The following is a 16,568-nucleotide window of genomic DNA, read 5'->3' on the forward strand; positions in this document are numbered from 1 at the left end:
CTTTGCATCAAGATGAGAGACTATTTTTAACTAAAAATCTACTGGATTATACCACCACTTTCATTCTCCTTCCGTTGTATCCCTGCTAAAAAGAGGCTCCTCATCAATATCCGCTGTTTTCTTCTGTGGCTTGATTTAAATGACGTTTAAAGTTTGTTTCCTTCCTTATAATTTATGTTCAGGGATGGATACATTTTACAGGTTTTCTGCAAAACCACCGCTTAGCATTCTAAGTCTCAAGGTGTTTCTGAAGTGTGTGAACGTTGGAGAATACACATTATACAGAAGGTTTCTGGGATTACTTAATTGAATAACACTAATAAATAATTCTGTTTCCTTTCCTCATCTTGACAGCCAGAGCCAAAGGGGATTAACTCTTTGTGTTACACTTGTCCTTATCCAGGTTGGCTCAAAAAGATAAAGAAGAAACAGAATCTAACTATATCAGCTGGTGCCATCAATGTTCCTTTCTGCTGATTCCCTCTCTTTATTATTTGGGTTCTTACAAGGCTGTCATCAGTATCTCGAGTGCCTTCCAGTAGTCTAGCTGTCTTATGAGAACATATGATTTGAATGCATCCTCACTTTTCAAGGACAAGGTATGCGCAGTATAGGATCTTGTCTGGATTTTTTAGCATACCAGTTATGTGTTTATGGTAAAGGGGTGATTCTTAACCTGGGTGCCAGGGCACTCTGGCATGCTGTGAGATCCTCTGAAGGGTGCCCTCAGGTGTAAGAGGGTAAGCAAAGAAGTACAGGTTCAGGCTTGTCCCTGCCTGGCCCCTCTGTAAAGAGGCGAGCGCTGTAATATATGTTAGTTTTTGAAATTGGGTGCTGCTTAATTCACAAAGTAATGGAAAGGGGGGTGGGGTTGACACCAAAGAAGTTGAGAAACATTGTGCTAGAGAAAGCAGGTCACCGAAATCTGCCACGGATTTGGAGCAGGAGGTTGCAAGGCACGCAATGGTCCTCAGGTCCTGAAGAAATGCATTTTGCAGGTTTTGGATTAGTGCCCTCCAGAAAGCTCCCTCCTTACCTGCATCCTATGGAGGGAGGTGCATGGGGCAAACACAGTGACCCTCAACTGGGGCTCAGGGCATCTTGGGGTGCCCTCAGCACTTGTGAAGGGTACCCGGAGGCATGAGGAGGCAAGAGAGATGTTATTAGGAGACAAGCTGATAGCCTATGCAGCTAAGCACAGGCTCCTTCCCCATCCCCACTGCCCGGCCCCTCTGCAAGGAAGCAAACCCTGTCATCCAGAAGCCTGTTTTGGATGGGGTGCCACCCAATTCATAGAAGTTATGGAGGGGGGCCCAGGCCAAGGAGGGGGTCTCGAGCGTGAAAAGGGGGCCTGGAGTCCAAGGAGGGGGGCTCGAGTATGAGGGGGGAGCCTCGAATCCAAAGACCGCAGCCTCCAGCCCGGGGGCTGCCCTTCAACCCGGGCAGCCTGGAGTGCAGGGAGGAGGCGGTGCGGAGCCGCGGGGCGGGGCCTTTCCGCTCGGGCGGCCCCAGCGCAGGGGGAGGCGGGGGCGCCCCTCTGCCCGGCCCGGCCCGGCCGCTCGGCGGGGCGTTGCGCTGCGCTGTGGTGCCGCCTCCCGCGTCAGCCCCTCGCTGCGGGCTCGAGCGAGCGAGGCAGGGACCGAGGCAGCGGCCGGCGGCGGCGGCGGCTTCTCCCGGGAACAAAGGGGGCAGCGCGGCGGCGGCGATGGTGAGGCGACTTCCCCCCCCTTCCCTCCCCGGCGGCAGGAGGTGGCGCCCGCCCCTGCCCCGGGCACCGCGCCCCTGGCTCCGCAAACCGTCTCGGCGGGGCGCGCCCTACACACGCGTGTGTCCTGCGTGGGGCCGGCAGGGCTCGCGCCTTTCGGCAGCCGCCCCCCACCCCCCCTGCGCGGGCGAGCCCGCGCGCAGCACCCCCCCCCCACGTAGGTACACAAGACACAGACGCACAAACACATGGAGACACACACTGATACACACCCTGATGCACCCCCCCATACACACACATACAGATATACAAGACATAGATATACAAACGTGGAGACTCACTGATACACACACCCCCATACATACCCAAGACACAGATATGCAAACATGTGGAAACACACACTGATACACACCCTGACACACGCACACATATACAATACACAGATAGATACACAAACATGTAGCTACACACGCACAGCACACACACGTCTTCCTCCAGGGTCTGACCTCCAAGTTCTTTCCAGTGCAACTCCCCCTGCCCCCATTGCCAGCCCCTGTCTTCCTCCTTGTAGCCCCCATGTGAACTCAAGCCAAGCCCTAGTTACAAGGTGCCACCCTGGAGGGGCAAGGGGCAGTTACCAGCAGTCCTACATGAAGCCCCCCCTGTCGCTGAGCATCAGGGGCTGTGGGCTATCTACCCCCAGCTTGCCCCTCAAAAGGTGTCCGTGGCGTGTGCCTGTAATCTCTGGTTGTGGATGCGTTATCTGTGCACCCACAGTAAGGGATGCTGAGAGAAATAAGTGGCTCTTGCCTGTTGAGCAGCCTTGATCTGACTTCCTGCCCAGTGTTTTCATTTTCCTTTTTTCCAGCAGCTTACTGTATAAATTAAACTGGTTGAATCCCGCCTTCGCTTCTGTTAATGGCTGCATTGCCTTCGTGTTCCACTGGTGATATTCCAGTAGTAGATCTGCCATCAAATGATGTTGGTAATAGTTCTGTGGTATTTCTGGAATATGTTACCAGCCTTATGAAATATCATCTTGCTTAATGAAGAAATGAACTTTAAGGCTTGTGAATGAGTGGCTGCTTTCCATAACAGAATGCAAGATGTGCTTCATTTCTGCTTCCCTGAAGCTTTGTGAGTTAGCTTGTATAAGATCTAATTCTGTAATGTATTAATGCCACTAGCTGTGTTGTTCTCAACTTTCTTAGACTCAACGCACCCCTCCGAAGGTGCCAGCTCTTTGCTGCTTTTTTTTTTTTTTTTTTTTTTTTTTTTACTACAGAAGAAATACTAGAATGATTCTTCTGTTGCAAAGGAGTTTGAAAGGCACAATGGTGAAGCAAGTTTTTGATGGTGTGGATTCCAGTTCGAAATTTCTAGGTTTATCTTGTGAATCAACTTTGGACACCTCACACTGCTAATATTGTGTGGCACCCAGCATCACCCTTGAAAGGATCTCAAAGCATACCAGGATGTGGTGTCACCCTGGTTGAGAATCACTGCTCTAGGTACTTTCTGTGGGACCTTGTTGTACTAGAGAATAGCTTGCAGGTTTGAAGTCTTATTTTGGTTCCCTTTTCATTACAAAGGGTTAATCACTAATTTGAAACAAACTGTAAGCTACACACATTTATTTATTAATCTTGTTTTCCATATTTAATTCTTTTATTAATCTGCTCTACCAAGGATAACATCTTAAACTCTTAAATGGCCTGAGAAAACCTGGAGCTTGTTAGAATTGAAAAGCAGACAGAACTGCAGTTTAAAAAAAACCTTATTGTTCCTATTGATCCTCAGGGTTGAGCTAAGCAGCTGAGTAATGCAGATAAGACAGGCACTGTAGTGACCAGTGGTATTGTGTGTTTTATTGTTTTTCATAAATCTTGAAATTTACAGGAAACTTTCCATTATAATAAGTTAATCTACAAACTAAATGCCTTTAAGGATTTGGGTTGAATTAGACTTGAAATCTCTTAATTTTTTATGCTTCTCCGTGCAGTATTTTTTCAGAGGAAACACTTTTGTTGATTTTTAAGAGCTAATTATTTTTTCTAGATTATTAATGCTTTACTCCTTTTCTTTTTTTCCCAAGACTTTCAGGGTAGAGTCTGAAGAGGCATGGACATAACCTGATACCCTTGAAGCGCTCAGAACAGAGATGAATTTTGTCAAGGCTTGTTTTTGCTGAAATAGATGAAAAATGGATGAATCAGCTTTGTTGGATTTGTTGGAGTGTCCTGTTTGCTTAGAACGTCTTGATGCTTCTGCAAAAGTCTTGCCTTGCCAACACACCTTTTGCAAACGCTGCTTGCTTGGCATTGTGAGTTCTCGAAATGAGCTTCGATGCCCAGAGTGCAGGACTTTAGTGGACTGCAGTGTTGATGAACTTCCTAGCAATATTTTGTTGGTTAGACTACTGGATGGCATCAAACAGAGACCCCGAAAACCTGGTACTGGTGGTGGGACTGGTGGTACAAATTCATTAAGAGTCCAGAGCAACACTGTTGTTAATTGTGGTTCAAAGGACCCCCAGGGCTCTCAAGTTGGACAGCAGCAAAGAGTACAAGCACGGAGTCCCCCTGTTAGGGTAAGTATCCACTGTAAATGATAAGACATAGTTTCAGGTATCAGTCTATGTCTCCAAAACAGTTATTTCACAAGAAAAGTAATCAAATGTTTACACTGAACAAACGAAAAGCTTGGAGTAGCTGTTGGAAATTTCTGAAGGAAAAATATTTATCAGTTTTCATAAATATAATGTACTGGGTTTAGAATTCATATATTTGTCTTGCTGGTTATCTGTAAATATGTTTAAAAATAGTATACATGAAATCTGTTGAAAATCAAATTTGTTTAATTTAAAATAGTTGAGAGAGGAGAGAACCAACCTAACTGTAATATTACCATTGATTCTGAACAGGAAATGAAATAACTTAAAAAAGACCACCGGTGTGAAATGATTAAATAACTGTTAATTGTAAACACTTTTGTGAAGAATATTTAAAATTGCTCTCCACTTGATAACTGTAACTGCAACATTGGAAATTTTGTTCTAGGTTGTTGATTTTTTTTTTTTTTTTTTTTCAAGAATTGTTACCAAAATTTCAATATTATGCAACTCATATTGTGGATATGATAAACACCCAGCCCCATTAAAGGGAATAGGAGTTTTCCTATTTTGCCCTGAAATTGTACAGTTTGATGATTTTTTTTAAAACCTTATATCAAATTAGGTATGTGATCTCAGCGTTTTCTCATATTTTTTTAGTATTTTAATGTGTTGGCTGTTTTTTTTCCCTCTGATTGTTTTACCTGCAAATTTTATTAATATCTTTAAAAAAAAAATACAAATTTTTATCTTTAAAATGTTCAGTGTAGTACACTGAAGTAGCAAACCTATTAGATATTTGTGGGTGTTGCATTCAGGGTCTTTTATTTATGTTACTCTATGCTGGTAGAGAATGTCTATCTCCCACCTGATACTGAAGTTTGAGGTTGTTTTGTATTTATAAAGTCTATGGCCTGAGAGTTAAACATTAGCTTGCATCTTTGCCTTTGTTTCTTCTTGGCAGTTGTTCAGATTGTAGGATTTTTCATGCCTTATAATCAAGACTTCAATAGCTTGATTTATTACAATTTCTCCTAGAACTAGTAATTGAGAAGAATGTTTTATGAGATGACTGACCTAGCTCCACTTTATCTAATGACAGGGCAGGTTAGCGTCTTTGAAAAAGTTTTGTTGCGTGTTTAATGTTGCTTTTACATTCAGAGCTTCCGGGTATGAACTGAAATTGACTTAATGATTTTAAGTGCTATACCTGTTCTGAAAAACGCATTGTATTTCGAGAAATGGTCTCAGGAATTTGGAGAAGACAGTTAAAGTGTTCATTGTGTATGTCTTTTCTTTACCTTAAGTAAATTTTCTACAGCATGACTATTAGTTTTCTTTGCAGCCAGGGGAGGAATCAGTGCCTTGCACTGATTAGGTTTAAATAATTACTGCTTACCTGATATTTCTCAAATCAATTTAGGTGTGCCTCTGAAGGCAATCTGCCTTATGTTTTAATATTTACACTACAGTTTTCTGTAGAACATTAAATAATGCATTATAACATTCTCTTGTACTGTGTTTCATGACCTCTATATAATATTGCCCATAAAAAGTAGATGAATTGGTGTGAATAGAAAACCAAGAGGATATTGCATTTTTACATAAAATTTGAAATTTAAACAACATTGTGAAAAAACTGGCACCAGTTTCAGAAATAAACATAATCTTTTTCATTATCTTGAAAATGTACTATGATTTCTAAGCAGCTACCAAAAATCTTCCATTGCAAAAATGCAAAATATCAGGACATTTCATTACACATTATCTGTTAGTCTTTTCTAAATCTTTGCACTTGTAAGAGAGTTTTTCAGAAAAGTTAGAGGCTTATAGTGCATTGATGTACTGTGATTTTTCATAGCTTTCCGAAGATTTATTGCAAGTGCCATGAAAGTTAATATTAGATATTCTCCTCTTTTATATTCTTAGACTGAAATGTTCTGCAATACCCTGATATTGTGCAATGTTTGTTTCACATGTTGCACAGACCAGAAAGTGATAACATATGGAATGTTGCTTCAATTTATTAGTTATGTTTTACCATGTGCCATTTGAATTGTGACCATGTGGTTCCCTCATGCAGTTAACTGATGTTGAAAGAACATTAGTGGCAGACTTGAGCACTTACAATATACTGCACACATCTTGTTTCCAGAGTTTTAAGGTTGTCTGGTTGACATAACATAGACATCCTCATTCAGTTTGGGGGGAAAGAAAGGTTGATCTGCAATCTTTCACCCACCTCTGCTAGTCTAGACTCCTTTTTGAGCTGAGAGGACATACCTAACCCCCACCCCCCAAAAAAACCCAAAACAACAACAACAAAAAACCCAACAAAAAACACCAAACAAAAAACAGGTGCTTGTTCTGGGAAGGAAGCAACTCTGTAGGGTTTTTTTTTTTTTAATTAGAAGTACAAGGGACAAGAGACAGGAAAATGAAATAGTTTGTGTAGCAGAGTGCAGTAGGTCTCTCTTAAAATAGTGAAATAAGTTATGCTCACTGGTGGTTGGTGATGAAAGAGTCATTTTTCTAGATTAATGCTAGAATCAGACTTCTTGAGCTATGGAATTTTTCTAAAGGGAAACTAATAAGTGACTATTGCTGTTACATTAAGTGAAGTAAACTTAGATCAGAGCTATCAAGTCACAAACATTCTGCTTATACCCTAAAGAAATACTAAACCAGTAAATGTCTTCTTTTTTTAGAAGATGCAGTAATTTGCAGGAAAGGTTAATGCATCATATGCTGTTGCATGAGTTTCTGAACTAGGTCACTGATGGGAGAATTGCTAGCCCTACTGTTAACTGCAGTGTGCACTGCCTTTTACATGTGTGCATGAAAACACCATCTAATAAGCAAAAGAGAGCATGTCCCCATGTGCTGAAAATTATGTTTGTATTGTGAAGGTTGTAGTGTAGTTGGAGGTTGGCATACTTGTTTAAGAAATCTTTCTGCAGTTTTATAGGTGGGTTTATGTTCATCTTGGATCTGAAATTAAGATTTCAGTTGTACATAATAAATGTCTTGGTTATAGTCCTTTAAAAATTATCTAGAAAATTATCCACAAAAATTCTTCAGCAGCAGCTAAAAGAAACTAGAGATGTGTCCTAATCTCTTGACGAAGGAATATAAATAGTTGTTTTTTACCTTCTGTAATCATCTTTCTTGAATTTGTGCACTTTATAATTCATCACCCAGTTGCATGCTTTTTTTCCCCCCCATATTTTCATGGTGTTTCTGGTTTCAACCATTCCTGTGAGAGTGTGCCCAGCCTAGCTGGATATACACTTTAACTTCATGTGTTTAAAGCAGTGGTTTTCAGACCTTTAAAATTCAACGCCCCCCCACTTATTAGACTCAAGGCCCTCCTCTATAACTCTCGCGAACTGAGCAGCACCCTGTTTCAAAAACTATTTTCTTTAATTACAGTACTTGCCTCCTTTCAGATAGGCCAGACAGTGGGGGTAGGGGAATGCCCAGGCAGGGAAGCCTGAGCCTGTCCTTCCTTATCTGCTTAACTTCATACTTATCACATATGTCCCTTACGTCCTTAGACTTTCTAAGGGTCTTGTGACACCCTGGTTGAAAATCACTGGTTGAAAGATAAAGTCACTTCTCAAACATCCTGAAGCTGGCTTAGACATCAAGACTTAAAACAAACAAAAACTTTTAAGTTTTTTTTTTAAGAATTCATATTTTCAAACTCTTCTCTGCAAACAGGAAGCTTAGAAACTTACTTTGAAAAATTAAAAGCTAAGATTCTCATCTGATTCAGGTTCTGGGATTTGAAGAAAAATACTAAATATCACAGGATTTGGAACACCTACCATAACTCTTTCCTGAACTGATGTTTGTGGTCTATTTCTAGCATATTATATATATCCCATGCCTTTGAACAATATTTATCAGACAGTCAATAGAAGAGGTCCTGACTGTATTTAAATATATATGGATGTCTGGTTGACAGTGTAGGACTAGCGGTAATAATATCCATATTATGGAGAAAAGGGACAAGACCCATAATGAGGACTAATAGGAAAAAATGTTACTTGAATTAGTTGTATTACATGACATTCTTGAAACTTATTTTTCTCTAACGCTTCAGTTGTTTGCAGAAGCTTTTTGAAATAGAGCAGAAAGAACACACATGGTCGTAGAAATGCCTTTTTTGTTGCATGAAATTAGGTTTAGCTTGAATTATGAAGTAAAGATCAGATTTTTTCCTCCTCACTTGCATTCTTAAGGAAAATAGTAATGTAATGCATTATAAAGCACTGAGTCTATACCACCACCAAAACTAGTAGTTCATGATATATGGAAATTCTGGGAGATACAGAAACAGTGACAGGAGAGAAGAGGAGAGTGCATTCAGGCTCCCCCTTCCAACCATCTTCTATGGACTTAATGTTGTATGGTCCATCATCTTATTCCCTTTGGTGAGGCTACCATAAAGGCCAGAAGCTCCTCCATATTCTAGAAGGTGAGGAAGAAAGAATTGGACCAGGCTGGACTCCCCTGACCATTAGGACTTGACACTAACGGCCACTTTCCTTTTGCCTCCTGAACCCTAGGGATATCAGCTTTCTCATGCTTTCAGTTAATGCATTTAGTCTTGTGGTAGATGTCTGAGCTGATGGTTCAGAAGTCAAACCCTGATGATGATACATGATTCTGAAAGGGGAAGATTGCAGTTGTATGAAATAAATGTCTTTGTTTTAGTTCTTTAACAATTATCCAGAAAATCATCCACAAAAAGACATCAACAATTAAGGCTCCAAAGTCAGGTGCTTGAAATTAGAAAATGTCAGGTTTTCAGTGGTTTATATCAGTGGTCTCCAAAATGGAGTGTGTGCACCTCAGTGGGTGTGCAAGACGATCCATTGGGGTGCGGAAAGAAAATATTAGAACTTCTATTTATATTGATATAAATATACATATATTGGGGGTGCGTGCTCAAAATTTTTTTACTGTAGGGGTGCGTGGTCAAAAAAGTTTGGAGACCACTGGTCTATACAACTTTAATTCTGGGAGACTGTATGCGTTTTAATGTAGTCTTCCCTTTAAAAGGTCACAGGCTATTTTCCTCCCTTGGGACCTCCATGTCAGTGTACATTTTGAATCTGCAAGGAGGCAGAATTAAGGTGACACAGATGATCATAAATTAGAAAATGCTTGCAGGGGCTCAGTACTGCAGATTAAATTTTTAATTTTTGTTCTGTATAGTTCCTTAGACTGTTTTGTGAGGTGGTGTGTCTGATGCTGTGATTTAAAAAGGCTGGGACAGAGAGGCATGTTAACATTCAGGAATGAGTACAAATCTGTGGAAGCTCTGTGGGCCTTATACATATGCTGTTTTTTCTGCCTTGCATACTCTTTTAAATCTACCAAATACTGTTTTTTCACATAAGGTTTCTGGCTATGTAGTTTCAAGTTTTTGAGGTTGAGGAAAGTAGCATTTTAACTATTTCTGTATAACAGTTTTGTATCTTGTTTGATAGGACTTCAGTGGAAATTATATCTCTAGTAGGAAAACTAATTGTCTCTTGCATTGTGACTTCTAAATAATTTACTGTAAGCAAGGCAAAACAGGAAGAATAGTTTTGGCACTTGAACACTAGATTGGGATTCAAAACATCTAGGTTCAACTCCTGGCTCCGCCGTAGACTTCCTTTTATAACCTTGCACAAAGTCATTCAGGTTCCTTTGTGCCTCTGTTTCCCATCTGCAAACAATAATACTTAATTTGTTTGACTCTCTCTTTAAATTGTATGCTCTTTAGAATAGGGATTGCCTCTTACTTTGCAAATATGCATAGTGCTTCCTACAGTGGAGCTCCAGTATCAATTTGGGCCACTAGGTACTACCATAGTAGAAGCCACTTTTGATAGTCAAATTAAATCTCAGTGTGATTTGCTGATTGCATTAGGGAACTCTTGATAGTATGTTTCCTGTGCCAAGGATGGTCCTGTGGCTAGTGTTAAATTGTTGGAGAGATTTCACATTGCTTTTGGACAATCAGTAGTAAATAAGATAAATACAAGGAGAGAGAGAGACTTTTTCTTCTTTTTTAATGGCTGGAATCTGGTACTTCATTATCCTTTGCTAAAGAAATATATGTCTGACTGGAATATTAGTGTGATATTGATATGCTTTAAAAATTAATAGAGCGAATATATACTGTGAATGATGCTGCTAGTTCAGGAAGGTTTTATTCATATTAACTGCATGCTAGCACTACTTTTGAAATAAGATTAATTATTGGTGTAAACCATTCATAGAGACGATAATTAAGTTTTATATGTGACTTTAAAATGTATAATGATGTCAAAAATAGACTGTTTTGTTTGAAAATAACAAACTATGTATGTGATGCTAAAAAATGCAACATGCCATTTCCTGTTAATTAAATTGTTCTTTTATGTATCATTGGAAAGATACTCCTACCTGAAAAAACCCACATCTTAACCATCTTCACTGAAATATTTCTAGTATGCCTTGCTGGTTTTTTTTCTCATTTTAGTCTTCATTGGAACAGGAAATAGTTCATTCTGAAATGGAATAGTACTTTTTTTTTTAAAGGCAAGTGTAATAAATTGTTAAGTGTGGCACACGTTTCTGTTCTACAGACAAACTTTGATTATTTAGAAAATGCATAGTCAAAAAAAAAGTTTAAAAGTTACAGTTTAAACATTTCTGTGGTGGGGGGCAGTTGTTAAATTAGGTTTTCTTTTATTACCATAAAACTTAGGCATCATTAGAAATACTTGGATAGACAGACTAGTAAAACACCAGTCAATGAAGTTATTGAGCCAGTGTAATTTGTGTGTAGTGTCTAGCCTTTTCTTGTTGTTTGTTACTTTTTTCTTTTATATTTATATGCAGTAGGGAGAAACAGCTGCAAAAGTAAACAGATAAGTAAAACTGGGGCCACTTGGGACCTCTTCTCAGACCAACCCAGAACTGTGCAGGGGAGACCTACCACCATATCTAGCAAACTAGGACCAAGGCAAAGCCTCTTCTTTCCTCTTTACCCCGGCATGTAGCCTTGGGGAAAAACTGCAAAGAAGAGCCAGCTGGAAATTTCCAGACAATAAAGCAGCTGCAGAAATGGGCATCTTTTTGCAGTCAAAGAACTTTCTATCATTTTAACTGTACTTCCTTTGCATGGGCTGATTTGTTTACTCTAAAAATCTTATTCCCCCTCCTTCAGCTTCACATCACAAAAGCTTCTCTCACCCAGTTTCTTTCTGCCCTTACTGATGGCCTTGGCACCCAAGACTATCCCATGGTTTGTCTGTTCCCAGAACAAGACCATGATCCAGCTGACAGATGTGTAACATCCTACTGATGCCCTCTTCCTCCTCTCTAGTTGTGAGGTTTCCTCAGGCACTTCACAACTTCATGGCTTCTAGTACTTTCAAGAGGGTAGACCCAGCTCTTTCTATCCCCATGGGAAAAATCAAGGACTTAACTTGGCCTCAATGTGGGGAGAAAGTGTTTTAGCCCAGAGGCTTCCAGCCCCCAAGCTGCGGCTGGGTACCAGGATTTGAAGGGTTGGCTGCCGGTCCACAGGAAGCTGCCAGACCGGAAGTGACCGGTTGGCTGTGGAGTGGCAGCCAACCCTTCTTGTATCAAGTATAAAAAAAGGGTTGGCTGCCACACTGCAGTATGCCGGTCACTTCCAGACTGCAGTTTGCCGGTCCGCAGCCACTTCCAGTCTGTGGTCTAAAAAGGTTGGGATCCACTGTAAACAATGCAGTTATGGTGAGTCAGCAAACATTCTGTCAATGGTGGTCTGCGGAGTCAAATAAAGTAGACAAGAAATACCAGCCCTCTTCTCCTGGGATAGAGTAATTTTGCACATAAGATGTGTCTGACCTGGTCATCTCTGAGGCTCCTGCAGCAGTAATGGAGAGGATGCAAGTATGAGCTGGATGGCAATAACCACTCAGGCCCCAAACTGGATCTCTGTAAGATGGAACTTTGTATGGTTATTGGTGGGCTCCACTAGAGCTCAGGCAGCACTTGCATATCCAGGCTAGACATCTGGAAAGAGCCAACTTAGAGCTCTGTCGGCACATTTACATTGTTTTGCAACTCTTGAAGCCTCTAGATTAGAGGTTGTATTCAGCAAGCTGTTACTTCAGTTGCTAGTCTCCTCCTTCCGCCTCCAAATGGGCTGGTCATTACTTTGAAGTTACTTGCAGTACAATGTGTAGCACCATACCTAGACTCCTGGTGGCCTTAGGTGAACTTGAATTTTTGCCCCTTCATCTGATATAACAACGATAATGATAATAAAACTTACCATTTTCAGGCCTGCTTTCTGTCCAGGCCTGTGTCTGGCCTGAGTGTGTAGAAATGGACAGTCACTTGAAGTAGAAGATCCAGGTGCTTACCTTACTCTTTAAGATATGTTGTCTGTTTGTACATTGTATGACCTGCCCCCACACCTCCTTCCTCAGTTCACTCCTTTCTCCCAAGTGTGTCGCCAATAATTGAGGCATGCTGCATACTGGTCAGATACAACCAGTTAGACATTTAAGTTTGTGTCCATGAGGTGTATGCATATCCACAGTGGTTGTACATACCAGCACTATGGCTTAACGAATTTCAGCTATTCAACATGAGTAATTTTTTTGTAAGGTTCTCCTACGAAAAAAAATCAAATATATCTCCTCTCTGTGACAAAACGCAGATATCTTTAAAAAAGGACTTATTGATTATAATTTCTCAGGAAGGTTATAGAAGCTGCGGTACTGTCTAGGCCTATTCTTTGAGCATACTAGATTCTAAATAGTAAACTTGAAATACTGTAGAATAGGGATGTCAAACACATGGCCTGCAGGCCAGATCCAGCCCATGGAACCTTTTCAGTCAGTCTACAGGGTTCCCAGAGGCATGAGGAATTCAGGGACTGGATCAACAGGTTGGGTTTGCTGCCAGATTCCCAGCTAAGAAGCCCCCCGGGGATGTATGTTACTGATGGGGTGGGGGAAAATATGGCTGTGTTAACCCCCACACTGCTACTGGGTCAGTTCTGCCTGGGAAGCTCCATGTGGTTCAGATTTGGCCCTTGAGGAGCCCTGCTGTCTGGATCTAGCTCGGAGGCACACATGGGTTTGACTCCTCTCCTGTAGAGCATAAAAGGCACTGTTCCACGTACCCAAACAGCTTATCACTGCAACATACATTGTGTTGTTCGAAGTCAGATTATTTTGGAAATATTAATACTTTTTAGAAATATTTAAGTGAACTAATTCTTTGTTCCAGTCCTGTGTTCCCAATCTGCTACACTTAATTGTTACTATCCATAGTAGAGATACTTGTATAGTCCAAAAATTGAACCAGTATGCACCTGCAACTGTTTCCAAAACAGCCATAAGAGTTTTTCACTTAAAGTATTAATAATAATGATTGCAAAAGTGCTGGTAACCTAAAAGGTTGAATATATCTTTAAAAATGGGCTGGGTATGTTTTGATACACTAACTCTGATAGGAAGTGTGTTTAAGTTTGCCCTTTGCACCTTTCAAATGCATGTGATTCTTCAGAGAGTTCGGGGACAATATGTTGGTTTCATTGCTTATGTATATTTATGAAGTATTGTTTTATAATTTCCAACTGGGAATATATTTGTTGAACATAAATACATTTTGATCAAAGGTCAACATTTGAATAATATTCAGGATAAAATTAATACGTTGATTTTTCTTTTCGTCTTTGAGTTGAAGTGTGTCATGCTGCAGATTTTTTATTTTTTTTCATCAGCAGCTAAAAATAAATAAAGAACAACAGCAAAGCCCAGGATAGTAATGATTTCCATTGGACTGCAGATACTTGAAGCATTCAAGAGCACTGAAGCAGTTTTCTGAACCTGTGTTGTTCCTTTGTAAGGGAAATCACCTTTGTTCCATGTCACTGATTCATTTCTTACAGGTGAGGTCACCATACTCTGCTCTGATTGTGTTTTCTGTTCAGAAAAAAAAAAACCCCATGACACACCCTTCAGGTCCCATTTCTCACAGTCCCCTAAAGAGGTTCAAAATATACCTGTGCATTAACAGTTTTTTCAAGGACTAAAACCAGTTTTTTAGAGGTTTTGTGAACCACGAATTGACAAAAGAGAGTATGCCTCTGTGAAATACTTTGCTGTAGGACAAAAAAACTATTCAGTCCTGTGAGACTTAAGTTACTGAAATAAAGGGAAGGAAGCTGGTCATCTTGTTTGAGTAAAGCTGTAAGAGCATCAATAGTTAAATAATTTGAAATAATAGTTCTCAGTTATTCATCATCATATGCGAACTTGATTGTTTAGCTGTTAATATAATTCCCTTTATACTATTAGATTTAGAAAAGCTGAAAAATTTAGACTGCATTGTAAAGATTTTTCTAAATCAAGGAAGCCTAAAAACTGTCAGATGAGTATCTGACTTGGCATATGTAGGGCATAGCTGTTCTAGAAGCCTGTTTTTAAATAAGCACAGGAAAGACAAAGGCAATGCCTCTGAATGTAAATCAGGTATCTACATTAGATGTTTGAATTAAAAAAAACTAACTCCAACTATTGGACAACTTTGTACTTTCTTTCTGTGTTGATTTAAATAAAAGCTCCATAATATAACAAGCTTTCTCTTTTTCTCTTTTTTTTGCTTGCACTAGATATATCTTGCTATCTAGATAGCTGTAAGGACCTATCTTTAAAGTAGCTTGTTAAGGTCTATCCATACCAATAAAGTTAAGCTATTTTGAAAAGAGGTTTAACTTAACACAGTTCCATAACCTCATTAAATTAACATGCCTGCAGACAACTTTTTCTCTAGTGGTAGCAAACGTGGCAATGGACTTTATCAACATGTTGTTTAACTTCTATTCTGGATTTTTGATGATAGGATAGGTAAAGATTCTGGTCCTTAACTAATGACTTAGCAGGCATGTCTACATGTGCATATTAACGCACTTGAATAAACTCCAGAGCTTATCTTCACATGCGCCTGGGACCGCAGCTTCTTGAGCTAGGCCTGAACAGCCCTAGCTGGCAGGGGGCCCAGAGGGTCAGCCTGCTAGCCAAGGGCTGCTCTCCCCAGCTTAATGCGATGGGCAGAGGCTGGCTGGAGTAAGCGGATGCTTCAGTATGGAGCTATCCAGCAGACAGCCACTGCACTGAAGCACCGTCATGCTCTAGCCAGGCAGTGCAGCATCTACATGTGCGCTGCTGTGGAGTTGTTTACTGTGGATAGTACTATCCTGCTGTGGAGTTAAATGAGTTTGTTCCAGCCTAATAGGGGTGCATGTGCAGATATGTGACATTTACTGTGCATCTAATTAGGTTACTGTGCAATAGTCTTCTTGTGTACCTGGTAGGTATGCTGTTAAAAACTTTGTATTATAGAACTGGCATTTTTTCAGAAAAAGACGTGATCTATGGTCTAACCATTTATAGTCACTAAAAGGTATCCTTTGAAATACAACTTGGGTTAAAGCATAGGTTCTGTAAAAAAAAACAAACAAAAAAAACAAAAAACAAAAAAAAAGCTTCTAAACCTAAGAAATAAAACAAAGTTCAGAGTGTTTCCCTGAAATGTACTTGTACTTGAAAATGTAGAAGTGATATTTTCTGAATGGATTTTTTCTAAAAATGGATGCATACTTTTCAGTATTTATGCTTTTCGCTTTCTGGATTTCTCTATCAGTTGAATGTGAAAACAATATAAACCGGTGTTTGTAATATAGATGAGGTATTATATAAGAAATATAGGGCCTAATTCACCTAGACTGCATTAGTGTATGTACAGTCCCCTACCATGTCCAAGGAAGACAGACCCTGTTTTCACTGTTATCCTCTACTGGATATTCTCCTATTAGGGGAAGGTTAGCTTTAATTTACAATTAGTAGTCCATGGCAGCTGTGCCAGTGGAGACTGCCTGGAGGTGCACAGTAAACTGGGGGTGGCCAGCCTGTGGCCCACATGTGACAACCTGGCTTTTGGTGATGATGCCTCTCCCAGCAGTGGTGCACCATCAGAGATTTGAGTCCCCCTGTCTCCATTCTGTTACACCTCAGTGCAAACTATTAGATATGCATCTTGGGTGCAGGGATCAGAGTGGCACTCGGGGAGGGTGGGGGCTTAACTTACGGCACACCTGCCAAAAAGGCTGGTCACTACTGTTTTCAGGCACTTCCATTCTAACCAGTCCCCACCAAGTCTCTGGATTGTTTAGTCTGGCTGTGGGTCCTTAGTGAAGTGTGG

General features: G+C 40.4%; 1 protein-coding gene across 4 annotated transcripts in view; it reads left to right on the plus strand.

Moving 5' to 3' along the window:
* The first annotated feature begins 1,501 nt into the window (after positions 1-1,501).
* Positions 1,502-16,568, plus strand: part of SH3RF1 (SH3 domain containing ring finger 1) — a 150,243-nt gene continuing 135,176 nt past the window's right edge. For 2 of the 4 annotated variants that reach the window (XM_090036222.1, XM_090036223.1), the window contains exons 1-2: positions 1,502-1,708; positions 3,801-4,295. In XM_090036222.1, coding sequence (XP_089892348.1) covers positions 3,909-4,295 — 387 coding nt within the window. In that variant the 5' untranslated portion in view covers positions 1,502-1,708; positions 3,801-3,908. Of the gene's footprint in view, positions 1,709-3,021; positions 3,217-3,800; positions 4,296-16,568 lie in introns of those variants that run through there. The other 2 variants (XM_090036220.1, XM_090036221.1) reach the window with 2 other exon arrangements.

Source organism: Crocodylus siamensis, chromosome 2 (assembly GCF_052110815.1).
Source record: "Crocodylus siamensis isolate JL-2025a chromosome 2, ASM5211081v1, whole genome shotgun sequence".
Classification (NCBI taxonomy): domain Eukaryota; kingdom Metazoa; phylum Chordata; order Crocodylia; family Crocodylidae; genus Crocodylus; species Crocodylus siamensis.